The following is a 27899-nucleotide window of genomic DNA, read 5'->3' on the forward strand; positions in this document are numbered from 1 at the left end:
ACTGTACTGTTTCATGTATTGTCCCCCCCTCTATTGTACAGCGCTGAGCAAACCCTTTGGCGCTATATAAACTCGATAAATAAATAAATAAATATGAAAAAACTACAAGTTCCGACAGTCTTTATAACCATCGGCTTGTAGTTTTGAAAGCTTGAAAGCTTTTGGCCCAGGGGACAAGTACAACCCAGAAGCCCATGGTGCAGTGACTTGGCCCCCTCCCACTTTCCCTCTTTCCTGCCTCCTCCTGTCCCCCATCCCAGGCTAAAGTTCTCCTTCAGGTACTCTCTGCTCACCCGGTGGGATGGGTTGGACAGCGCCTGGTTCAACTGGCATCAACTCCAGGTTCCCAAACTGGCCAGAAGGGGCTGCAGGAGGAACTCAGGGCAGCTTGGTTGGGGCTGGCCAGGGAAGGAGAGCCTCCGCTGAAGCACAGAGCTGGCCAGAAACAGCATACACCATCCATGTCAGGGGGTGGCCTGCGTCTGAGCTCACTCGGCAATGTTCTGGACATGCCCAGAGAATGTTAAATTTGTTGTCAAAATTTGACAAACTGAATTCTTGAAGTGTATATCACAGCAAAAAAAATGTGCAGGACATGAACATTTCTCAGCATTTTGTCCTTTTTAAAGGCCCAATAATAAATTACCTGTTGACCTGCTAGAAATGCTCTGACTTCTTAAGTCCTATTGTGGGCTGACAATACCCAGCACTTTTGTGGACTTAATGGTGTCAGCTCTGTCCAGTTCTCTTTTGCTAATCTACTGAAAGAATCCCCCATCCTGTTCTGTACAAAATAAAGACTAATCACTTTGTAGTCTTCAGATAAGAACCAGGAGGGCTAATTAGACTGTGCTGAGATAACTAAAGGCTTCTCCTGCTGCCCTCTCCTATGGTGGTCTCCAGTGGACTCACTCACCCAGACCTAGTGGATGGAAAGGAGGTGGAGTTGCATTCCTTCTATCCCCACAGAGCACCTTGGACTTGGCTACCCTACTTTCTCTCCTCTGAATTACACATTATCATTCTTGGTGACTTTACCATCCCTGTTAGTGTTAACAGCCGGGCTACAGCTCAACTTCTCAACTTAACCTCATCTTGTGACCTAACACAATGGACATTCACTCTGATGGTAATACGCTTGGCCTTGTATAACCCCATCTCTGCACTCCTGGCAACTTCACCAACACCCCCTGTCCTTTCTATGATCACAACCTCATCAGTTTCACAGTATACTTGTTTTCAACCACCTATCCCCCCAAGCAGCAAATGATTACTTGTAGAAACCTTCACCCTTCTCTTTTCTGTTCTGTTACTGACCACCTCTATGACAAAATCTCTCCCATTTCCTGTCCTAACCCGGCCACCGTTGTCTACAGCAGTTCACTCTCATCTTCAGTGGATGCACTTGATCCTCTAACTAATGAAATGACTAATGAAACCACCAAGTTACTCATTCACTCCCTTATTACATCTGCCTTGACTTTTACAACTCCCTTCTCATATGCCGATCTCTCCATAGGCTATTCCCTCTCCAGTCTATCATGAATGCTGCTGCCAGGATCAACTACCTTACCAACTGCTCACTGTTTGCCACCCCTCTCTGCCAATCCCTCCACTGGCTTCCGATTGCCCAGTGAATTAAATTCAAAATGCTAACAACAACAACATACAAAGCTATTCACAACTCTACCCCCAGCTACATCACCAGTCTTGTATACAGATATCTCCCAAACCATCCTCTCCGCTCCTCTCATGATCTCCTGCTCTCAAGATCCCTTGCCTCCTCCTCTCCCATTCTCTGGAATTCTTGACCTGTCTGGCTATCCCCTACTCTAGATGCCTTTAGGTGATCCCTGAAAACTCATCTGTTCAGGGAGGCAAAACATTGCAGAACAAACCTCCAAAATTTTTTTAAATATATTAATAGTAAAAAAGGTCCAGTCCGAGCATGTAGGCCCTTTACAGAACCATCTAGAGGGGGTGACTGGGGACAAAGAGAAGGACAATGTATGAAATCCCTTCTTCAGCTCTGTGTATACAAAGGGGCATGGGGGGGCTCTTGTCCTCAATGGGTATGGTATTGACACAGCTCCAGATGATCCACATTGGCTAACAATTGATATGATCCAAAAATATTTAGACAGAATAAAGGTGAATAAAGCCCCTGGACCGGATGGCATACACCCACGGGGCCTTAAAGAATTGAGCTCTGTCATCTCACAGCCATTGTTTCTCATTTTTAGGGCCCCTTTAATGACTGGCATAGTACCACTGGATTGGTGTAAGGCCAATGTGGGACCAATATTTAAAAAGGGGTCAAAATCTTTCCCAAGTAATTATAGGCCTGTTAGTGTAACTTCTATAGTTGGGAAGATACTGGAGAGTTTAATAAAAGACACACAGAGGAGTACTTGCTGGAAAAAAAATATTTTAAGCAACAGACAGCATGGATTCATGAAAGACAGAAGATGTCCAACAAATCTGATTTCTTTTTATGAAGAGGTGAGCAAAATCTTGGAAAGAGTGGATGTGGTATACTGGGACAGAGGGGTGGTTGTGGACATGGTATACTCGGACTGAGGGATGACAGTGGACATATTATACTTGGACAGAGGAGTGGCTGTGGACGTGGTATACTTGGACAGAGGAGTGGCTGTGGACGTGGTATACTTGGACAGAGGAGTGGCTGTGGACGTGGTATACTTGGACAGAGGAGTGGCTGTGGACGTGGTATACTTGGACAGAGGAGTGGCTGTGGACGTGGTATACTTGGACAGAGGGGTGGCGGTGGACGTGGTATACTTGGACAGAGGAGTGGCGGTGGACGTGGTATACTTGGACAGAGGGGTGATGGTGGATGTGGTATACTTGGACAAAGGGGTGGCGGAGGACATGGTACACTTGGATTTTGCAAAAGCGTTTTGCACAGTTCCCCACACACGGCTAATATGTAAGGTAAAGTCTACAGGCTGGAAAAATCCAAATGTAAATGGATAGAAAACTGGCTAAAAGATCGTATTCAAAGAGTAGTGGGTAATGATTCATAATCTGAATGACCTAGGGGTTGTCAGTGGGGTACTCCAAGGTTCAGTGTTATTAGTGGGGTTCCCCAAGGTTCAGTGTGATTAGTGGGGTCCCCCAAGGTTCAGTGTTATTAGTGGGGTACCCCAAGGTTCAGTGTGATTAGTGGGGTCCCCCAAGGTTCAGTGTTATTAGTGGGGTACCCCAAGGTTCAGTGTGATTAGTGGGGTCCCCCAAGGTTCAGTGTTATTAGTGGGGTACCCCAGGGTTCAGTGTGATTAGTGGGGTCCCAGAAGGTTCAGTGTTATTAGTGGGGCACCCCAAGGTTCAGTGTGATTAGTGGGGTACCCCAAGGTTCAGTGTGATTAGTGGGGTACCCCAAGGTTCAGTGTTGGGACCCTTACTTTTTAATATATTTATAAACAATATAGGATTTGGGATTATAAATCCCATTTCAGTGTTTGCAGATGACACCAAGCTGTGCCGGGAATAACGTCCTTACAGGATGTCTCCAACTTACAAGCCGACCTCAATGTTCTGTGTAATTGGGGGACTATGGGGCCAATGAGGGTTAATTTTGATAAATGTAATGTTCTGCACTTGGGGGCTAAGAATATGCATACATCATACATACTGGGGGGGGGTACAATTGGGGGGTCAATGGTGGAGAAGGATCTGGGGGGTCAATGATGGAGAAGGATTTAGGGGTTTTCGTAAATCACAAGCTTAATAATGGCATGCAAGTTGTGGGTTGTAAAGCGAGCAAAATCCTCTCTTTTATTAGGAGAGATATAGACTCCATAGAGAGAGATATCATCCCCCCCTCCCCCCCAGGCACATATCATTATTAACACCTCATCTAGAATATGCAATTCAGTTTTGGGCACCAATTCACAAAAAGAACATTGGGGAACTGGAGGGAAAAAAGCGAAGGGAAAGATTAGAGGAACTGAATGTATCCTCCACTTAAAAGAGGAGATTAAGGGGGAATATGATCACCATGTATAATACATAAGGGGGATATGATCTCCATGTATAATACATAAGGGGGGATATGATCTCCATGTATAATACATAAGGGGGATATGATCTCCATGTATCATACATAAGGGGGGGATATGATCTCCATGTATAATATATAAGGGGGAATATGATCTCCATGTATAATACATAAGGGGGGATATGATCTCCATGTATAATACATAAGGGGGGATATGATCTCCATGTATAATACATAAGGGGGATATGATCTCCATGTATCATACATAAGGGGGGGATATGATCTCCATGTATAATACATAAGGGGGAATATGATCTCCATGTATAATACATAAGGGGGGATATGATCTCCATGTATAATACATAAGGGGGGATATGATCTCCATGTATAATACATAAGGGGGGATATGATCTCCATGTATAATACATAAGGGGGGATATGATCTCCATGTATAATACATAAGGGGGATATGATCTCCATGTATCATACATAAGGGGGGGATATGATCTCCATGTATAATACATAAGGGGGAATATGATCTCCATGTATAATACATAAGGGGGGATATGATCTCCATGTATAATACATAAGGGGGGATATGATCTCCATGTATAATACATAAGGGGGGATATGATCACCATGTATAATACATAAGGGGGATATGATCTCCATGTATAATACATAAGGGGGGATATGATCTCCATGTATAATACATAAGGGGGATATGATCTCCATGTATAATACATAAGGGGGGGATATGATCTCCATGTATAATACATAAGGGGGAATATGATCTCCATGTATAATACATAAGGGGGGATATGATCTCCATGTATAATACATAAGGGGGGATATGATCTCCATGTATAATACATAAGGGGGATATGATCTCCATGTATCATACATAAGGGGGGGATATGATCTCCATGTATAATACATAAGGGGGAATATGATCTCCATGTATAATACATAAGGGGGGATATGATCTCCATGTATAATACATAAGGGGGGATATGATCTCCATGTATAATACATAAGGGGGGATATGATCTCCATGTATAATACATAAGGGGGGATATGATCTCCATGTATAATACATAAGGGGGATATGATCTCCATGTATCATACATAAGGGGGGGATATGATCTCCATGTATAATACATAAGGGGGAATATGATCTCCATGTATAATACATAAGGGGGATATGATCTCCATGTATAATACATAAGGGGGGATATGATCTCCATGTATAATACATAAGGGGGGATATGATCACCATGTATAATACATAAGGGGGATATGATCTCCATGTATAATACATAAGGGGGGATATGATCTCCATGTATAATACATAAGGGGGATATGATCTCCATGTATAATACATAAGGGGGATATGATCTCCATGTATAATACATAAGGGGGGATATGATCTCCATGTATAATACATAAGGGGGGGGTATGATCTCCATGTATAATACATAAGGGGGGAATATGATCTCCATGTATAATACATAAGGGGGGATATGATCTCCATGTATAATACATAAGGGGGGATATGATCTCCATGTATAATACATAAGGGGGATATGTTCTCCATGTATAATACATAAAGGGGGGGGATATGATCTCCATGTATAATACATAAAGGGGGGGGGGGTTATGATCTCCATGTATAATACATAAGGGGGATATGATCACCATGTAAAATACATAAGGGGAGGATATGATCTCCATGTATAATACATAAAGGGGGATATGATCTCCATGTGTAATACATAAGGGGGGATATGATCTCCATGTATAATACATAAGGGGGGTATGATCTCCATGTATAAAACATAAAGGGGGATATGATCTCCATGTATAATACATAAGGGGGGATATGATCTCCATGTATAATACATAAGGGGGGGGTATGATCTCCATGTATAATACATAAGGGGGGGTATGATCTCCATGTATAATACATAAGGGGGAATATGATCACCATATATAATATATAAGGGGGGATATGATCTCCATGTATAATACATAAGGGGGGGGATCGTGATCTCCATGTATAATACATAAGGGGGATATAATCTCCATGTATAATATGAAAGGGGGGATATGATCTCCATGTATAATACATAAGGGGGATATGATCACCATGCATAATACATAAGGGGGGATATGATCTCCATGTATAATACATAAGGGGGGGATATGATCTCCATGTATAATACATAAGAGGGGATATGATCTCCATGTATAATACATAAGGGGGGGATATGATCTCCATGTATAATACATAAGGGGGGATATGATCTCCATGTATAATAAATAAGGGGGGATATGATCTCCATGTATAATACATAATGGGGGGATATGATCTCCATGTATAATACATAAGGGGGATATGATCTCCATGTATAATACATAATGGGGGGGATATGATCTCCATGTATAATACATAAGGGGGATATGATCACCATGTATAATACATAAGGGGGGATATGATCTCCATGTATAATACATAAAGGGGATATGTTCTCCATGTATAATATATAAGGGGGATATGATCTCCATGTATAATACATAAGGGGGGATATGATCTCCATGTATAATAAATAAGTGGGGATATGATCTCCATGTATAATACATAAGGGGGATATGATCACCATGTATAATGCATAAGGGGGGGATATGATCTCCATGTATAATACATAAAGGGGATATGATCTCCATGTATAATACATAAGGGGGGGATATGATCTCCATGTATAATACATAAGTGGGATATGATCTCCATGTATAATACATAAGGGGGCATATGATCACCATGTATAATACATAAGGGGGGATATGATCTCCATGTATAATACATAAGGGGGGATATGATCTCCATGTATAATACATAAGGGGGGATATGATCTCCATGTAAAATACATAAGGGGAGGATATGATCTCCATGTATAATACATAAGGGGGGATATGATCTCCATGTGTAATACATAAGGGGGGATATGATCTCCATGTATAATACATAAGGGGGGATATGATCTCCATGTATAATACATAAGGGGGACATGATCTCCATGTATAATACATAAGGGGGGATATGATCCCCATGTATAATACATAAGGGGGGGGGGTATGATCTCCATGTATAATACATAAGGGGGGATATGATCTCCATGTATAATACATAAGGGGGGGTATGATCTCCATGTATAATACATAAGGGGGGGTATGATCTCCATGTATAATACATAAGGGGGAATATGATCACCATGTATAATACATAAGGGGGGATCGTGATCTCCATGTATAATACATAAGGGGGATATAATCTCCATGTATAATACGAAAGGGGGGATATGATCTCCATGTATAATACATAAGGGGGATATGATCACCATGTATAATACATAAGGGGGGATATGATCACCATGTATAATACATAAGGGGGGGATATGATCTCCATGTATAATACATAAGGGGGGGATATGATCTCCATGTATAATACATAAGAGGGGATATGATCTCCATTTATAATACATAAGGGGGGGATATGATCTCCATGTATAATACATAAGGGGGGATATGATCTCCATGTATAATAAATAAGGGGGGATATGATCTCCATGTATAATACATAAGGGGGGGATATGATCTCCATGTATAATAAATAAGGGGGGATATGATCTCAATGTATAATACATAAGTGGGATATGATCTCCATGTATAATGCATAAGGGGGGATACGATCACCATGTATAATACATAAGGGGGGATATCATCTCCATGTATATTGCATAAGGGGGGATATGATCACCATGTAAAATACATAAGGGGGGATATGATCTCCATGTATAATACATAAGGGGGGATATGATCACCATGTATAATACATAAGGGGGGGATATGATCTCCATGTATAATACATAAGGGGGATATGATCACCATGTATAAAACATAAGGGGAGATATGATCTCCATTAGAGATGAGCGAATCGAAGTATCCGAAGTGGAATTCGAGTCGAATATCGGAAAAATTTCGATTCGCGCCGAATCCGAAAAATAGCCTAATTCGGACGCGAATCGAAATTTTTCCGAAAATGGCGGCTGACATGTGCGGCGACGGAGCGGGGATGTCTGGGAAGGCGCGCAGACAAGGCGCGCTGACCCATAATGCATTCCTCAACGACATGTGATCGCATCAGCCAATCAGCAGCCAGCCAGCTAGCACTGTGTAATGGTCGAGCTATAAATAGCGGCCATTTTGGAATTCTTCATTTGCCTGCAGTCATTGAACAGAGGCAGACCGCTCTGTACTAGGGACAGGGACAGAGTTAGGGCCACAGAAACGATACTTGGGGACAGAGAAACGATACTTAGGGACACAGAATTGTTAATTAGGGACAAAGAAACGCTAGTTAGGGCCACAGAATTCATACTCAGGGACAGACAGAATTGTTACTGAGTGCCAGAGAATTGTTATTTAGGGCCACAGAAACGTTATTAGGGCCACAGAATTGTTACTCAGGGACAGACAGAATTGTTACTGAGTGCCAGATAATTGTTACTTAGGGCCACAGAAACGTTATTAGGGCCACAGTATTGTTACTCAGGGACAGACAGAATTGTTACTGAGTGCCAGAGAATTGTTACTCGCACAGACACAGAATTGTTACTCGCACAGACACAGAATTGTTACTCGCACAGACACAGAATTGTTACTGAGGGCCACAGAACTGTTACTTAGGGCCACAGAATTGTTACTCGCACAGACACAGAATTGTTACACAGGGACACAGAACTGTTACTGAGGGCCACAGAACCGTTACTTAGGGCCACAGAATTGTTACTCGCACAGACACAGAATTGTTACTCGCACAGACACAGAATTGTTACTCGCACAGACACAGAATTGTTACTGAGGGCCACAGAACTGTTAGTTAGGGCCACAGAATTGTTACTCGCACAGACACAGAATTGTTACTCGCACAGACACAGAATTGTTACTGAGGGCCACAGAACTGTTACTTGGGGCCACAGAAACGTTAATCAGGGACACAGAATTGAAACTGAGGGCCACAGAACTGTTACTTAGGGCCACAGAATTGTTACTCGCACAGACACAGAATTGTTACACAGGGACACAGAACTGTTACTGAGGGCCACAGAACCGTTACTTAGGGCCACAGAATTGTTACTCGCACAGACACAGAATTGTTACTGAGGGCCACAGAACTGTTACTTGGGGCCACAGAAACGTTAATCAGGGACACAGAATTGTTACTGAGGGCCACAGAACTGTTACTTGGGGCCACAGAAACGTTAATCAGGGACACAGAATTGTTACTGAGGGCCACAGAACTGTTACTTAGGGCCACAGAATTGTTACTCGCACAGACACAGAATTGTTACACAGGGACACAGAACTGTTACTGAGGGCCACAGAACCGTTACTTAGGGCCACAGAATTGTTACTCGCACAGACACAGAATTGTTACTCGCACAGACACAGAATTCTTACTCGCACAGACACAGAATTGTTACTGAGGGCCACAGAACTGTTACTTGGGGCCACAGAAACGTTAATCAGGGACACAGAATTGTTACTGAGGGCCACAGAACTGTTACTTAGGGCCACAGAATTGTTACTCGCACAGACACAGAATTGTTACTCGCACAGACACAGAATTGTTACTGAGGGCCACAGAACTGTTACTTGGGGCCACAGAAACGTTAATCAGGGACACAGAATTGTTACTGAGGGCCACAGAACTGTTACTTAGGGCCACAGAATTGTTACTCGCACAGACACAATTGTTACTCAGGGACACAGAACTGTTACTGAGGGCCACAGAACTGTTACTTAGGGCCACAGAATTGTTACTCGCACAGACACAGAATTCTTACTCGCACAGACACAGAATTGTTACTGAGGGCCACAGAACTGTTACTTGGGGCCACAGAAACGTTAATCAGGGACACAGAATTGTTACTGAGGGCCACAGAACTGTTACTTAGGGCCACAGAATTGTTACTCGCACAGACACAGAATTGTTACTCGCACAGACACAGAATTGTTACTGAGGGCCACAGAACTGTTACTTGGGGCCACAGAAACGTTAATCAGGGACACAGAATTGTTACTGAGGGCCACAGAACTGTTAGGGCCACAGAATTGTTACTCGCACAGACACAGAATTGTTACTCGCACAGACACAGAATTGTTACTGAGGGCCACAGAACTGTTACTTGGGGCCACAGAATTGTTACTCGCACAGACACAGAATTGTTACTCAGGGACACAGAACTGTTACTGAGGGCCACAGAACCGTTACTTAGGGCCACAGAATTGTTACTCAGGGACACAGAATCGTTTAATTAAAGAGTATGTCAGACAACATGCAGAGGAGTGGCAGAGGAGGCAATGTTTTAGGAGCGAGCAGACGTGGCAGCAGAGGAAGGGGTCGAGGCAGCACTATTCGCAGCCAGAGGCTAGTGCTCCCGGTGTCATCCAGTACAGTGAGGAAGAGCTAACAGAGGGCGGTCAGGAACGGGGGGAGACATCCGCCTCTTCAGCAGCCAGGCGAAGAAGTAGTGGCGAGGAGAGTGGCTCGGTAGCCGGTCTAGAGACAGGTCTGTCTCCTGACCCACACGCAGCCGAGGGGGCTAGTAGTGAGGCGGAGACCCTAATTGATTATGATGAGGCTGATCGCACTTGGCAGCCTCGTCGTCATCAGGCTATTGCTTCCGCATCATCAGGAGAAGAGGGTGGCAGCTTGGCAGCGAGCAAAACAGTCGGTGGGTTGTCTCCATCGCCACACTCTGCCATGTGCCACTTTCAGGTCTCCTCACACACTGCTGGTGTGTTGAATTTTTTGACATAGGGTGCTGGCAGATTACGGGCCTCCCATAGATGCTGCCAGGCCCCTAATCTGCCATGGGCCCCTATATACCGCCTCCTCATGCTGCTGCCAAGTCCAAAGTCTCTCATGGGTCCCTGTACGGCCTCCCATTGCTGCTGTCTCCATCGCCACACTCTGCCATGTGCCACTTTCAGGTCTCCTCACACACTGCTGGTGTGTAGAATTTTTTGACATAGGGTGCTGGCAGATTACGGGCCTCCTATAGCTTCTGCCAGGCCCCTAATCTGCCATAGGCCCCTATATACCGCCTCCTCATGCAGCTGCCAGGTCCAGAGTCTCTCATGGGTCCCTGTACGGCCTCCCATTGCTGCTGTCTCCATCGCCACACTCTGCCATGTGCCACTTTCAGGTCTCCTCACACTGCTGGTGTGTAGAATTTTTTGACATAGGGTGCTGGCAGATTACGGGCCTCCTATAGCTGCTGCCAGGCCCCTAATCTGCCATAGGCCCCTATATACCGCCTCCTCATGCTGCTGCCAAGTCCAGAGTCTCTCATGGGTCCCTGTACGGCCTCCCATTGCTGCTGTCTCCATCGCCACACTCTGCCATGTGCCACTTTCAGGTCTCCTCACACACTGCTGGTGTGTAGAATTTTTTGACATAGGGTGCTGGCAGATTACGGGCCTCCCATTGCTGCTGCCAGGCCCCTAATCTGCCATGGCCCCTTATACCGCCTCCTCATGCTGCTGCCAAGTCCAGGGTCTCTCATGGGTCCCTGTACGGCCTCCCATTGCTGCTGTCTCCATCGCCACACTCTGCCATGTGCCACTTTCAGGTCTCCTCACACACTGCTGGTGTGTAGAATTTTTTGACATAGGGTGCTGGCAGATTACGGGCCTCCCATAGCTGCTGCCATGCCCCTAATCTGCCATAGGCCCCTATATACCGCCTCCTCATGCTGCTGCCAGGTCCAGAGTCTCTCATGGGTCCCTGTACGGCCTCCCATTGCTGCTGTCTCCATCGCCACACTCTGCCATGTGCCACTTTCAGGTCTCCTCACACACTGCTGGTGTGTAGAATTTTTTGACATAGGGTGCTGGCAGATTACGGGCCTCCCATTGCTGCTGCCAGGCCCCTAATCTGCCATGGGCCCCTATACCGCCTCCTCATGCTGCTGCCAAGTCCAGGGTCTCTCATGGGTCCCTGTACGGCCTCCCATTGCTGCTGTCTCCATCGCCACACTCTGCCATGTGCCACTTTCAGGTCTCCTCACACTGCTGGTGTGTTGAATTTTTTGACATAGGGTGCTGGCAGATTATGGGCCTCCTATAGCTGCTGCCAGGCCCCTAATCTGCCATAGGCCCCTATATACCGCCTCCTCATGCTGCTGCCAGGTCCAGAGTCTCTCATGGGTCCCTGTACGGCCTCCCATTGCTGCTGTCTCCATCGCCACACTCTGCCATGTGCCACTTTCAGGTCTCCTCACACACTGCTGCTGTGTAGAATTTTTTGACATAGGGTGCTGGCAGATTACGGGCCTCCCATTGCTGCTGCCAGGCCCCTAATCTGCCATGGGCCCCTATACCGCCTCCTCATGCTGCTGCCAAGTCCAGGGTCTCTCATGGGTCCCTGTACGGCCTCCCATTGCTGCTGTCTCCATCGCCACACTCTGCCATGTGCCACTTTCAGGTCTCCTCACACTGCTGGTGTGTTGAATTTTTTGACATAGGGTGCTGGCAGATTATGGGCCTCCTATAGCTGCTGCCAGGCCCCTAATCTGCCATAGGCCCCTATATACCGCCTCCTCATGCTGCTGCCAGGTCCAGAGTCTCTCATGGGTCCCTGTACGGCCTCCCATTGCTGCTGTCTCCATCGCCACACTCTGCCATGTGCCACTTTCAGGTCTCCTCACACACTGCTGGTGTGTAGAATTTTTTGACATAGGGTGCTGGCAGATTACGGGCCTCCCATAGCTGCTGCCAGGCCCCTAATCTGCCATAGGCCCCTATATACCGCCTCCTCATGCTGCTGCCAGGTCCAGAGTCTCTCATGGTTCCCTGTACGGCCTCCCATTGCTGCTGTCTCCATCGCCACACTCTGCCATGTGCCACTTTCAGGTCTCCTCACACTGCTGGTGTGTAGAATTTTTTAACATAGGGTGCTGGCAGATTACGATCCTCCTATAGCTGCTGCCAGGCCCCTAATCTGCCATAGGCCCCTATATACCGCCTCCTCATGCTGCTGCCAGGTCCAGAGTCTCTCATGGGTCCCTGTACGGCCTCCCATTGCTGCTGTCTCCATCGCCACACTCTGCCATGTGCCACTTTCAGGTCTCCTCACACACTGCTGGTGTGTAGAATTTTTTGACATAGGGTGCTGGCAGATTACGGGCCTCCCATAGCTGCTGCCAGGCCCCTAATCTGCCATAGGCCCCTATATACCGCCTCCTCATGCTGCTGCCAGGTCCAGAGTCTCTCATGGTTCCCTGTACGGCCTCCCATTGCTGCTGTCTCCATCGCCACACTCTGCCATGTGCCACTTTCAGGTCTCCTCACACTGCTGGTGTGTAGAATTTTTTGACATAGGGTGCTGGCAGATTACGGGCCTCCTATAGCTGCTGCCAGGCCCCTAATCTGCCATAGGCCCCTATATACCGCCTCCTCATGCTGCTGCCAAGTCCAGAGTCTCTCATGGGTCCCTGTACGGCCTCCCATTGCTGCTGTCTCCATCGCCACACTCTGCCATGTGCCACTTTCAGGTCTCCTCACACACTGCTGGTGTGTAGAATTTTTTGACATAGGGTGCTGGCAGATTACGGGCCTCCCATTGCTGCTGCCAGGCCCCTAATCTGCCATGGGCCCCTATACCGCCTCCTCATGCTGCTGCCAAGTCCAGGGTCTCTCATGGGTCCCTGTACGGCCTCCCATTGCTGCTGTCTCCATCGCCACACTCTGCCATGTGCCACTTTCAGGTCTCCTCACACACTGCTGGTGTGTAGAATTTTTTGACATAGGGTGCTGGCAGATTACGGGCCTCCCATAGCTGCTGCCAGGCCCCTAATCTGCCATAGGCCCCTATATACCGCCTCCTCATGCTGCTGCCAGGTCCAGAGTCTCTCATGGGTCCCTGTACGGCCTCCCATTGCTGCTGTCTCCATCGCCACACTCTGCCATGTGCCACTTTCAGGTCTCCTCACACACTGCTGGTGTGTAGAATTTTTTGACATAGGGTGCTGGCAGATTACGGGCCTCCCATTGCTGCTGCCAGGCCCCTAATCTGCCATGGGCCCCTATACCGCCTCCTCATGCTGCTGCCAAGTCCAGGGTCTCTCATGGGTCCCTGTACGGCCTCCCATTGCTGCTGTCTCCATCGCCACACTCTGCCATGTGCCACTTTCAGGTCTCCTCACACACTGCTGGTGTGTAGAATTTTTTGACATAGGGTGCTGGCAGATTACGGGCCTCCCATAGCTGCTGCCAGGCCCCTAATCTGCCATAGGCCCCTATATACCGCCTCCTCATGCTGCTGCCAGGTCCAGAGTCTCTCATGGTTCCCTGTACGGCCTCCCATTGCTGCTGTCTCCATCGCCACACTCTGCCATGTGCCACTTTCAGGTCTCCTCACACTGCTGGTGTGTAGAATTTTTTAACATAGGGTGCTGGCAGATTACGGGCCTCCTATAGCTGCTGCCAGGCCCCTAATCTGCCATAGGCCCCTATATACCGCCTCCTCATGCTGCTGCCAGGTCCAGAGTCTCTCATGGGTCCCTGTACGGCCTCCCATTGCTGCTGTCTCCATCGCCACACTCTGCCATGTGCCACTTTCAGGTCTCCTCACACACTGCTGGTGTGTAGAATTTTTTGACATAGGGTGCTGGCAGATTACGGGCCTCCCATAGCTGCTGCCAGGCCCCTAATCTGCCATAGGCCCCTATATACCGCCTCCTCATGCTGCTGCCAGGTCCAGAGTCTCTCATGGTTCCCTGTACGGCCTCCCATTGCTGCTGTCTCCATCGCCACACTCTGCCATGTGCCACTTTCAGGTCTCCTCACACTGCTGGTGTGTAGAATTTTTTGACATAGGGTGCTGGCAGATTACGGGCCTCCTATAGCTGCTGCCAGGCCCCTAATCTGCCATAGGCCCCTATATACCGCCTCCTCATGCTGCTGCCAGGTCCAGAGTCTCTCATGGGTCCCTGTACGGCCTCCCATTGCTGCTGTCTCCATCGCCACACTCTGCCATGTGCCACTTTCAGGTCTCCTCACACACTGCTGGTGTGTAGAATTTTTTGACATAGGGTGCTGGCAGATTACGGGCCTCCCATTGCTGCTGCCAGGCCCCTAATCTGCCATGGGCCCCTATACCGCCTCCTCATGCTGCTGCCAAGTCCAGGGTCTCTCATGGGTCCCTGTACGGCCTCCCATTGCTGCTGTCTCCATCGCCACACTCTGCCATGTGCCACTTTCAGGTCTCCTCACACACTGCTGGTGTGTAGAATTTTTTGACATAGGGTGCTGGCAGATTACGGGCCTCCTATAGCTGCTGCCAGGCCCCTAATCTGCCATAGGCCCCTATATACCGCCTCCTCATGCTGCTGCCAGGTCCAGATTCTCTTATGGGTCCCTGTACGGCCTCCCATTGCTGCTCTCTTCATCGCCACACTCTGCCATGTGCCACTTTCAGGTCTCCTCACACACTGCTGGTGTGTAGAATTTTTTGACATAGGGTGCTGGCAGATTACGGGCCTCCCATTGCTGCTGCCAGGCCCCTAATCTGCCATGGGCCCCTATACCGCCTCCTCATGCTGCTGCCAAGTCCAGGGTCTCTCATGGGTCCCTGTACGGCCTCCCATTGCTGCTGTCTCCATCGCCACACTCTGCCATGTGCCACTTTCAGGTCTCCTCACACTGCTGGTGTGTAGAATTTTTTGACATAGGGTGCTGGCAGATTATGGGCCTCCTATAGCTGCTGCCAGGCCCCTAATCTGCCATAGGCCCCTATATACCGCCTCCTCATGCTGCTGCCAGGTCCAGAGTCTCTCATGGGTCCCTGTACGGCCTCCCATTGCTGCTGTCTCCATCGCCACACTCTGCCATGTGCCACTTTCAGGTCTCCTCACACACTGCTGGTGTGTAGAATTTTTTGACATAGGGTGCTGGCAGATTACGGGCCTCCCATTGCTGCTGCCAGGCCCCTAATCTGCCATGGGCCCCTATACCGCCTCCTCATGCTGCTGCCAAGTCCAGGGTCTCTCATGGGTCCCTGTACGGCCTCCCATTGCTGCTGTCTCCATCGCCACACTCTGCCATGTGCCACTTTCAGGTCTCCTCACACACTGCTGGTGTGTAGAATTTTTTGACATAGGGTGCTGGCAGATTATGGGCCTCCCATAGCTGCTGCCAGGCCCCTAATCTGCCATAGGCCCCTATATACCGCCTCCTCATGCTGCTGCCAGGTCCAGAGTCTCTCATGGGTCCCTGTACGGCCTCCCATTGCTGCTGTCTCCATCGCCACACTCTGGCATGTGCCACTTTCAGGTCTCCTCACACACTGCTGGTGTGTAGAATTTTTTGACATAGGGTGCTGGCAGATTACGGGCCTCCCATTGCTGCTGCCAGGCCCCTAATCTGCCATGGGCCCCTATACCGCCTCCTCATGCTGCTGCCAAGTCCAGGGTCTCTCATGGGTCCCTGTACGGCCTCCCATTGCTGCTGTCTCCATTGCCACACTCTGCCATGTGCCACTTTCAGGTCTCCTCACACTGCTGGTGTGTTGAATTTTTTGACATAGGGTGCTGGCAGATTATGGGCCTCCTATAGCTGCTGCCAGGCCCCTAATCTGCCATAGGCCCCTATATACCGCCTCCTCATGCTGCTGCCAGGTCCAGAGTCTCTCATGGGTCCCTGTACGGCCTCCCATTGCTGCTGTCTCCATCGCCACACTCTGCCATGTGCCACTTTCAGGTCTCCTCACACACTGCTGGTGTGTAGAATTTTTTGACATAGGGTGCTGGCAGATTACGGGCCTCCCATTGCTGCTGCCAGGCCCCTAATCTGCCATGGGCCCCTATACCGCCTCCTCATGCTGCTGCCAAGTCCAGGGTCTCTCATGGGTCCCTGTACGGCCTCCCATTGCTGCTGTCTCCATCGCCACACTCTGCCATGTGCCACTTTCAGGTCTCCTCACACTGCTGGTGTGTAGAATTTTTTGACATAGGGTGCTGGCAGATTATGGGCCTCCTATAGCTGCTGCCAGGCCCCTAATCTGCCATAGGCCCCTATATACCGCCTCCTCATGCTGCTGCCAGGTCCAGAGTCTCTCATGGGTCCCTGTACGGCCTCCCATTGCTGCTGTCTCCATCGCCACACTCTGCCATGTGCCACTTTCAGGTCTCCTCACACACTGCTGGTGTGTAGAATTTTTTGACATAGGGTGCTGGCAGATTACGGGCCTCCCATTGCTGCTGCCAGGCCCCTAATCTGCCATGGGCCCCTATACCGCCTCCTCATGCTGCTGCCAAGTCCAGGGTCTCTCATGGGTCCCTGTACGGCCTCCCATTGCTGCTGTCTCCATCGCCACACTCTGCCATGTGCCACTTTCAGGTCTCCTCACACACTGCTGGTGTGTAGAATTTTTTGACATAGGGTGCTGGCAGATTATGGGCCTCCCATAGCTGCTGCCAGGCCCCTAATCTGCCATAGGCCCCTATATACCGCCTCCTCATGCTGCTGCCAGGTCCAGAGTCTCTCATGGGTCCCTGTACGGCCTCCCATTGCTGCTGTCTCCATCGCCACACTCTGCCATGTGCCACTTTCAGGTCTCCTCACACACTGCTGGTGTGTAGAATTTTTTGACATAGGGTGCTGGCAGATTACGGGCCTCCCATTGCTGCTGCCAGGCCCCTAATCTGCCATGGGCCCCTATACCGCCTCCTCATGCTGCTGCCAAGTCCAGGGTCTCTCATGGGTCCCTGTACGGCCTCCCATTGCTGCTGTCTCCATTGCCACACTCTGCCATGTGCCACTTTCAGGTCTCCTCACACTGCTGGTGTGTTGAATTTTTTGACATAGGGTGCTGGCAGATTATGGGCCTCCTATAGCTGCTGCCAGGCCCCTAATCTGCCATAGGCCCCTATATACCGCCTCCTCATGCTGCTGCCAGGTCCAGAGTCTCTCATGGGTCCCTGTACGGCCTCCCATTGCTGCTGTCTCCATCGCCACACTCTGCCATGTGCCACTTTCAGGTCTCCTCACACACTGCTGGTGTGTAGAATTTTTTGACATAGGGTGCTGGCAGATTACGGGCCTCCCATTGCTGCTGCCAGGCCCCTAATCTGCCATGGGCCCCTATACCGCCTCCTCATGCTGCTGCCAAGTCCAGGGTCTCTCATGGGTCCCTGTACGGCCTCCCATTGCTGCTGTCTCCATCGCCACACTCTGCCATGTGCCACTTTCAGGTCTCCTCACACACTGCTGGTGTGTAGAATTTTTTGACATAGGGTGCTGGCAGATTACGGGCCTCCTATAGCTGCTGCCAGGCCCCTAATCTGCCATAGGCCCCTATATACCGCCTCCTCATGCTGCTGCCAGGTCCAGATTCTCTTATGGGTCCCTGTACGGCCTCCCATTGCTGCTCTCTCCATCGCCACACTCTGCCATGTGCCACTTTCAGGTCTCCTCACACACTGCTGGTGTGTAGAATTTTTTGACATAGGGTGCTGGCAGATTTCGGGCCTCCCATTGCTGCTGCCAGGCCCCTAATCTGCCATGGGCCCCTATACCGCCTCCTCATGCTGCTGCCAAGTCCAGGGTCTCTCATGGGTCCCTGTACGGCCTCCCATTGCTGCTGTCTCCATCGCCACACTCTGCCATGTGCCACTTTCAGGTCTCCTCACACTGCTGGTGTGTAGAATTTTTTGACATAGGGTGCTGGCAGATTATGGGCCTCCTATAGCTGCTGCCAGGCCCCTAATCTGCCATAGGCCCCTATATACCGCCTCCTCATGCTGCTGCCAGGTCCAGAGTCTCTCATGGGTCCCTGTACGGCCTCCCATTGCTGCTGTCTCCATCGCCACACTCTGCCATGTGCCACTTTCAGGTCTCCTCACACACTGCTGGTGTGTAGAATTTTTTGACATAGGGTGCTGGCAGATTACGGGCCTCCCATTGCTGCTGCCAGGCCCCTAATCTGCCATGGGCCCCTATACCGCCTCCTCATGCTGCTGCCAAGTCCAGGGTCTCTCATGGGTCCCTGTACGGCCTCCCATTGCTGCTGTCTCCATCGCCACACTCTGCCATGTGCCACTTTCAGGTCTCCTCACACACTGCTGGTGTGTAGAATTTTTTGACATAGGGTGCTGGCAGATTACGGGCCTCCCATAGCTGCTGCCAGGCCCCTAATCTGCCATAGGCCCCTATATACCGCCTCCTCATGCTGCTGCCAGGTCCACAGTGTCTCATGCCATGTGCCACTTTCAGGTCTCCTCACACTGCTGGTGTGTTGAATTTTTTGACATAGGGTGCTGGCAGATTATGGGCCTCCTATAGCTGCTGCCAGGCCCCTAATCTGCCATAGGCCCCTATATACCGCCTCCTCATGCTGCTGCCAGGTCCAGAGTCTCTCATGGGTCCCTGTACGGCCTCCCATTGCTGCTGTCTCCATCGCCACACTCTGCCATGTGCCACTTTCAGGTCTCCTCACACTGCTGGTGTGTAGAATTTTTTTGACATAGGGTGCTGGCAGATTACGGGCCTCGCATTGCTGCTGCCAGGCACGTAATCTGCCATGGGCCCCCGTACCGACTCCTCATGCTGTGACGTTGCAACAAGGTGGAATTCAACCCTACATATGTTAGACCGCCTTTACGAACAGCGAAAGGCCATCACAGATTTCCTGATGTTAAAAGCGGATAAAGGTACTCCCTGTGTAACTTAGATGTCAGCCATTGGCAGCTCATGCGTGACACCTGCGCTTGCTCAGGCCCTTTGAGGAGGCCACGCTATTCGTGAGTCGGCAGGACTATGGGATGAACGACGTCATTCCTCTGTTGCACGTCCTGGAACAAATGCTGTTAACAATGGCTGGTCAGGGTGCGGTAGACGTGGCGCACAGATCTCAACGCCACATGACCCCTGTGGGGGCAGGACAGGAAGAAGAGGAGGAGGTAGAGGAGGACATTGGTGCTCAGGAATTATTGAGTGAAATGGGTGGTTTTTCCACTCAGCGGACAGGAGTGGAGGAGCAGGAGCATCTGGTAGAGGAGGAGGAGGAGACAGAGGACCCAGACGCACCGTGGCAGTATGCTGTGGAGATGGAGGCAGGGAGTCCCTCGCATTCCTTGGCACAAATGGCCCATAGCATGCTCGGTTGCTTGCGTAGCGACAGCCGAATAATAACCATCAGACAGAGGGATGACTTTTGGCTGTCCACCTTGTTGGACCCTCGCTACCGTTCAAAAATGGTGGCCTTTTTCACACCTGCTGAGAGGGAGGCCAAAATAACGTACTATAAAAACCACCTATGTAGTCAGCTGGTCTCTGCCTGTCTGCGCCAACGTCCATCCTCAGACACTGTGGGCCCTGTGCGCTCGCGTTCCGCTGCCATGGCAGCAGGGGAGGGGTGGGGTGGTAGGAGCAGTGGCAGCTCCACCAGCAGCGGCTGCCTCAGTCTGCAGTCGATGATGAGTAGCTTTCTTCACCAGCGCAGTGAGGAAACTACTAACCAGCCGCAGCAGCAGCAGCAGCAGCATCAGGTGGACCTGGAGCAGGACCTCAAACAACAGGCTTAGGCCTACTTGGACAGCACCCTGCCAACCGAGGTAGACAATCCCCTTGACTACTGGGCAACGAAACTTGACCTTTGGCCCCAACTAGCTGAATTTGCCCTTGAAAGGCTGTCATGCCCGGCCAGTAGCGTGGCATCGGAGCGCGTGTTTAGTGCGGCAGGAGGTATTGCAACTCCGCGGAGGACACGACTGTCCACCCAAAGTGTGGAGAGACTGACGTTTGTGAAAATGAATCAGGCGTGGATTAGTCTGGATTTCAAACCACCAGTTCCTGACACAACTGACTAAATCCGCCATGAATCATGCCCCAAACATGTGCCACTTTCAGGTCTCCTCACACTGCTGGTGTGTTAAATTTTTTGTCATAGGGTGCTGGCAGATTACGGGCCTCCCATAGCTGCTGCCAGGCCCCTAATCTGCCATGGGCCCCTATACCGCCTCCTCATGCTGCTGCCAAGTCCAGAGTCTCTCATGGGTCCCTGTACGGCCTCCCATTGCTGCTGTCTCTATTGCCACACTCTGCCATGTGCCACTTTCAGGTCTCCTCACACTGCTGGTGTATTCCATTTTTTGTCATAGGGTGCTGGCAGATTACGGGTCTCCCATAGCTGCTGCCAGGCCCCTAATCTGCCATGGGCCCCTATACCGCCTCCTCATGCTGCTGCCAGGTCCAGAGTCTCTCATGGGTCCCTGTACGGCCTCCCATTGCTGCTGTCTCCATCGTCACACTCTGCCATGTGCCACTTTCAGGTCTCCTCACACTGCTGGTGGGTTCCATTTTTTGTCATAGGGTGCTGGCAGATTACGGGCCTCCCATAGCTGCTGCCAGGCCCCTAATCTGCCATGGGCCCCCGTACCGACTCCTCATGCTGCTGCCAGGCCCGTAATCTGTCATGGGCCCCTGTTGTCGCTTGTTGGCATATTCCGCTCGTTCAGATGCTCCTTCTCCTGCTACTCCTCTTCACGGATTCTGTCAGCAGTCTTTCTTGGAATCCGTTTCCAAGAGACAACAGTTTGCGAGCACGCACCAGACGGTGCAGAAGCTGAACGTCCTCCTGTCCAAGTTGCTGCTGCCAGGCTCGTAATCTGTCATGCGCCCCTGTACCGCCTCCTCATGCTGCTGCCAGGTCCAGAGTGTGTCATGGGCCCCCGTACCGACTCCTCATGCTGCTGCCAGGCCCGTAATCTGTCATGGGCCCCTGTACCGCCTCCCCATGCTGCTGCCAGGTCCAGAGTGTGTCATGGGTCCCTGTACGGCCTCCCATTGCTGCTGCCAGGCCCGTAATCTGCCATGGGCCCCCGTACCGACTCCTCATGCTGCTGCCAGGCCCGTAATCTGCCATGGGCCCCTGTACCACCTCCTCATGCTGCTGCCAGGTCCAGAGTGTGTCATGGGTCCCTGTACGGCCTCCCATTGCTGCTGTCTCTATCGCCACACTCTGCCATGTGCCACTTTCAGGTCTCCTCACACTGCTGGTGGTTTCCATTTTTGTCATAGGGTGCTGTATGGCCTCCCATTGCTGCTGCCTCCACCGCCACACTGTGGCTCCACACTCTGGTTTTGGCCCCGTGACTGCCCAAATGAGTGAAGTGTGCGGTGATTCTAAGATCGACGGCACTCATCTGCATGTCATACTGACTGACAGTATTATTTCTCTTCCCCAGCAGACTCCAAGGGCATTTAAATTAAAGGTACAGTGTTCAGCACTAATATTAAGTCTCTCTGAAGCCTAGAAACACCCTTTTTTAAGTTAAATTCACAGCGAATATATTCGACTCGAATCAAAATTTTTCCACGAATTCGCCGAATCAGTCGAATCGAATTTTTGAATACTTCGCTCATCTCTAATCTCCATGTATAAAACATAAGGGGGATATGATCACAATGTATAAAACATAAGGGGGGATATGATCTCCATGTATAATACATAAGGGGGGATATGATCCCCATGTATAATACATAAGGGGGGGATATGATCTCCATGTATAATACATAAGGGGGGATATGATCACCATGTATAATACATAAGGGGGGATATGATCTCCATGCATAATATATAAGGGGGATATGATCACCGTGTATAATACATAAGGGGGGATATGATCTCCATGTATAATACATAAGGGGGGGATATGATCTCTGTGTATAATACATAAGGGGGGATATGATCTCCGTGTATAATACATAAGGGGGGATATGATCTCCATGTATAATACATAAGGGGGGATATGATCTCCATGTGTAATACATAAGGGGGGATATGATCACCATGTATAATACATAAGGGGGGATATGATCTCCATGTATAATACATAAGGGGGAATATGATCTCCATTTATAATACATAAGGGGGAATATGATCTCCATTTATAATACATAAGGGGGATATGATCTCCATGTATAATACATAAGGGGGGGGATATGATCTCCATTTATAATACATAAGGGGGAATATGATCTCCATTTATAATACATAAGGGGGAATATGATCTCCATGTATAATACATAAGGGGGGGATATGATCTCCATGTATAATACATAAGGGGGGATTTGATCTCCATGTATAATACATAAGGGGGGTATGATCACCATGTATAATACATAAGGGGGGATATGATCTCCATGTATAATACATAAGGGGGATATGATCTCCATGTGTAATACATAAGGGGGGGATATGATCTCCATTTATAATACATAAGGGGGGATATGATCTCCATGTATAATACATAAGGGGGATATGATCTCCATGTGTAATACATAAGGGGGGGATATGATCTCCATTTATAATACATAAGGGGGGATATGATCACCATGTATAATACATAAGGGGGGATATGATCACCATGTTTAATACATAAGGGGGGATATGATCTCCATGTATAATACATAAGGGGGGATAAGATCTCCATGTATAATACATAAGGGGGGGGATATGATCTCCATGTATAATACATAAGGGGGATATGATCTCCATATATAATACATAAGGGGGGGAATATGATCTCCATATATAATACATAAGGGGGATATGATCTCCATGTATAATACATAAGGGGGGATATGATCTCCTTGTATAATACATAAGGGGGGATATGATCTCCATGTATAATACATAAGGGGGGATATGATCACCATGTATAATACATAAGGAGGGATATGATCTCCATGTATAAGACATAAGGGGGGGGATATGATATCCATGTATAATACATAAGGGGGGGATATGATCTCCATGTATAATATATAAGGGGGGTATGATCTCCATGTATAATACATAAGGGGGATATGATCACCATGTATAATACATAAGGGGGGATATGATCTCCATGTATAATACATAAGGGGGGATATGATCTCCATGTATATTACATAAGGGGGGGATATGATCTCCATATATAATACATAAGGGGGGATATGATCTCCATGTATAATACATAAGGGGGATATGATCTCCATGTATAATACATAAGGGGGGATATGATCTCCATGTATAATACATAAGGGGGGGATATGATCTCCATGTATAATACATAAGGGGGGATATGATCTCCATGTATAATACATAAAGGGGGATATGATCTCCATGTATAATACATAAGGGGGATATGATCTCCATGTATAATACATAAGGAGGGATATGATCTCCATGTATAATACATAAGGGGGGATATGATCTCCATGTATAATACATAAGGGGGATATGATCTCCATGTATAATACATAAGGGGGGATATGATCTCCATGTATAATACATAAGGGGGGATATGATCTCCATGTATAATATATAAGGGGGGATATGATCTCCATGTATAATACATAAGGGGGGATATGATCTCCATGTATAATATATAAGGGGGGATATGATCTCCATGTATAATACATAAGGGGGGATATGATCTCCATGTATAATACATAAGGGGGGTATGATCACCATGTATAATACATAAGGGGGATATGATCACCATGTATAATACATAAGGGGGATATGATCTCCATGTATAATACATAAGGAGGGATATGATCTCCATGTATAATACATAAGGGGGGATATGATCTCCATGTATAATACATAAGGGGGATATGATCTCCATGTATAATACATAAGGGGGGATATGATCTCCATGTATAATACATAAGGGGGGATATGATCTCCATGTATAATATATAAGGGGGGATATGATCTCCATGTATAATACATAAGGGGGGATATGATCTCCATGTATAATATATAAGGGGGGATATGATCTCCATGTATAATACATAAGGGGGGATATGATCTCCATGTATAATACATAAGGGGGGTATGATCACCATGTATAATACATAAGGGGGATATGATCTCCATGTATAATACATAAGGGGGGGATATGATCTCCATGTATAATACATAAGGGGGGATATGATCTCCATGTATAATACATAAGGGGGATATGATCTCCATGTATAATACATAAGGGGGGGATATGATCTCCATGTATAATACATAAGGGGGTATGATCTCCATGTATAATACATAAGGGGGTATGATCTCCATGTATAATACATAAGGGGGGATATTATCTCCATGTATAATACATAAGTGGGGATATGATCTCCATGTATAATACATAAGGGGGGGATATGATCTCCATGTATAATACATAAGGGGGGATATGATCTCCATGTATAATACATAAGGGGGATATGATCTCCATGTATAATACATAAGGGGGGGATATGATCTCCATGTATAATACATAAGGGGGTATGATCTCCATGTATAATACATAAGGGGGGATATGATCTCCATGTATAATACATAAGGGGGGATATTATCTCCATGTATAATACATAAGTGGGGATATGATCTCCATGTATAATACATAAGGGGGGATATGATCACCATGTATAATACATAAGGGGGGATATGATCTCCATGTATAATACATAAGGGGGGATATGATCTCCATGTATAATACATAAGGGGGGTATGATCACCATGTATAATACATAAGGGGGATATGATCACCATGTATAATACATAAGGGGGAATATGATCACAATGTATAATACATAAGGGGGGATATGATCTCCATGTATAATACATAAGGGGGGTATGATCACCATGTATAATACATAAGGGGGGATATGATCTCCATGTATAATACATAAGGGGGGATATGATCTCCATGTATAATACATAAGGGGGGATATGATCTCCATGTATAATACATAAGGGGGATATGATCTCCATGTATAATACATAAGGGGGGGGGATATGATCTCCATGTATAATACATAAGGGGGATATGATCTCCATATATAATACATAAGGGGGATATGATCTCCATGTATAATATATAAGGGGGGATATGATCTCCATGTATAATACATAAGGGGGATATGATCTCCATGTATAATACATAAGGGGGGAAATGATCTCCATGTATAATACATAAGGGGGATATGATCTCCATGTATAATACATAAGGGGGGATATGATCTCCATGTATAATACATAAGGGGGGATATCATCTCCATGTATAAATACATCAGGGGTTCATATAGGGATCTCGGTGTAGTTATTCCCCCTGAGGTCATCACAGAGGACAAGGGGGCGCTCTTTACGTCTGGAGGAAAATAAATGTAATCTCCAAACACGGAAAGGTTTCTTCACAGTGAGAGCTGTGAGAATGTGTAATAGACTCCCTCCAGAGTTGGTTGTGACCAGCTCAGTGGATTGCTGTAGGAAAGTCCTGGATTCTTTCTTGGATACACAGAATATAACTGGATATATCATTTATAGGGAAAGTTGATCCAGGGAATATCCGATTGCCTCTCGGGGGATCAGGAAGGAATTTTTTTCCCTGCAGGAGCAAATCTATCTATCTATCTATCTATCTATCTATCTATCTATCTATCTATCTATCTATCTATCTATCTATCTATTATCTATCTATCTATCTATCATCTATCTATCTATCTATTATCTATCTATCTATCTATTATCTATCTATCTCCCTCCCACAATTAACTGATGGAAATCCCATTACTAGCTGTGAGACAACACAAGACAGTTCATTTCCTCAGAAGCTCTGACCCCGATGCTCATTGTGTTTATATTGTTCTTCCTGCAGACAGTGAAAACTGCATGAAATGTCCTGATGATGAATGGCCAAATGAGAAGAAGGATCGGTGTGTTCCAAGAGTGGTGGAATTTCTCTCCTACACTGATGACACCATTGTTGCAGTATTTTCAGCCGTCTCCATCCTCTGTTGCCTTCTGACTGGTTTAATATTGGGGATATTTATATATTACCGGGACACCCCCATTGTTAAAGCCAATAACCGGAACCTGAGCTACCTTCTCCTGGCCTCCATCATGCTGAGCTTCCTCTGTGTCTTCTTGTTCCTCGGCCATCCAGTAGATGTGACCTGCATGCTGCGTGTCACCTCTTTTGGTGTCATCTTCTCAGTTGCCGTCTCTTCTCTACTTGCCAAAAGTATCATGGTGTGTATTGCCTTTAAGGCCACCAAACCTGGGAGTCTCTGGAGGAAATGGATGGGAACCAAACTGCCCAATTGTATCATTTGTGTCTTCTCACTGGTCCAAGTCATAATCTGTGTCACTTGGTTGTCTATTTCTCCCCCCTTCCAGGACCGAGACGTTCACTCTTATCAGGGGAAGATCATCATTCAGTGTAATGAGGGTTCAGTTATCGGCTTCTACTCTGTCCTGGGATATATGGGGCTTCTGGCAGCTGTGAGCTTCATTATCGCTTTTATGGCCAGGACATTACCGGACAGTTTTAATGAGGCCAAGTACATCACCTTCAGCATGCTGGTGTTCTGCAGTGTCTGGATTGCCATGATCCCGGCCTATCTGAGCACCAGAGGGAAATACATGGTGGCTGTGGAGGTCTTTGCTATAATAGCATCAAGCTTTGGACTTCTTGGCTGTATATTTTTCCTAAAATGTTACATAATTCTGTTCAGACCCGACCTGAATACAAAGACAGTTATCCGCTGATATGTATGGAGCAACACTGGGCTACCTGTAGTTATGGCATTATCTCTATTATTATATATTTTAGTATTGTACTAGTGTTTGGGAATTTAAATATTTAATACTTACCTCTTCAGGACATGGTCAGTCTAATTGAGTCTCTCTTGAAGAGCTATGGATGCCACTAGTATCAGATACTTTGGGTTTGTTGGAAACCTTGTCCCCTGCTGGGTGTAGTGATTC

The 27899-nt window shown here is 47.8% G+C and overlaps 1 protein-coding gene across 1 annotated transcript in view; it reads left to right on the forward strand.

Annotated features, from left to right (window-relative positions):
• Window positions 1-27680, forward strand: part of LOC149465144 (vomeronasal type-2 receptor 26-like) — a 44107-nt gene extending 16427 nt beyond the window's left edge. The window contains exon 3 of the mRNA XM_089673613.1: window positions 26788-27680. Within this exon, the coding sequence (XP_089529739.1) occupies window positions 26788-27680 (893 nt within the window). The remainder of the gene's footprint in view (window positions 1-26787) is intronic.
• Window positions 27681-27899: the final 219 nt, after the last annotated feature.

Source organism: Staurois parvus, unplaced genomic scaffold (assembly GCF_062004578.1).
Source record: "Staurois parvus isolate SC_StPar_1 unplaced genomic scaffold, SC_StPar_1.0 ptg000143l, whole genome shotgun sequence".
Lineage (NCBI taxonomy): Eukaryota > Metazoa > Chordata > Amphibia > Anura > Ranidae > Staurois > Staurois parvus.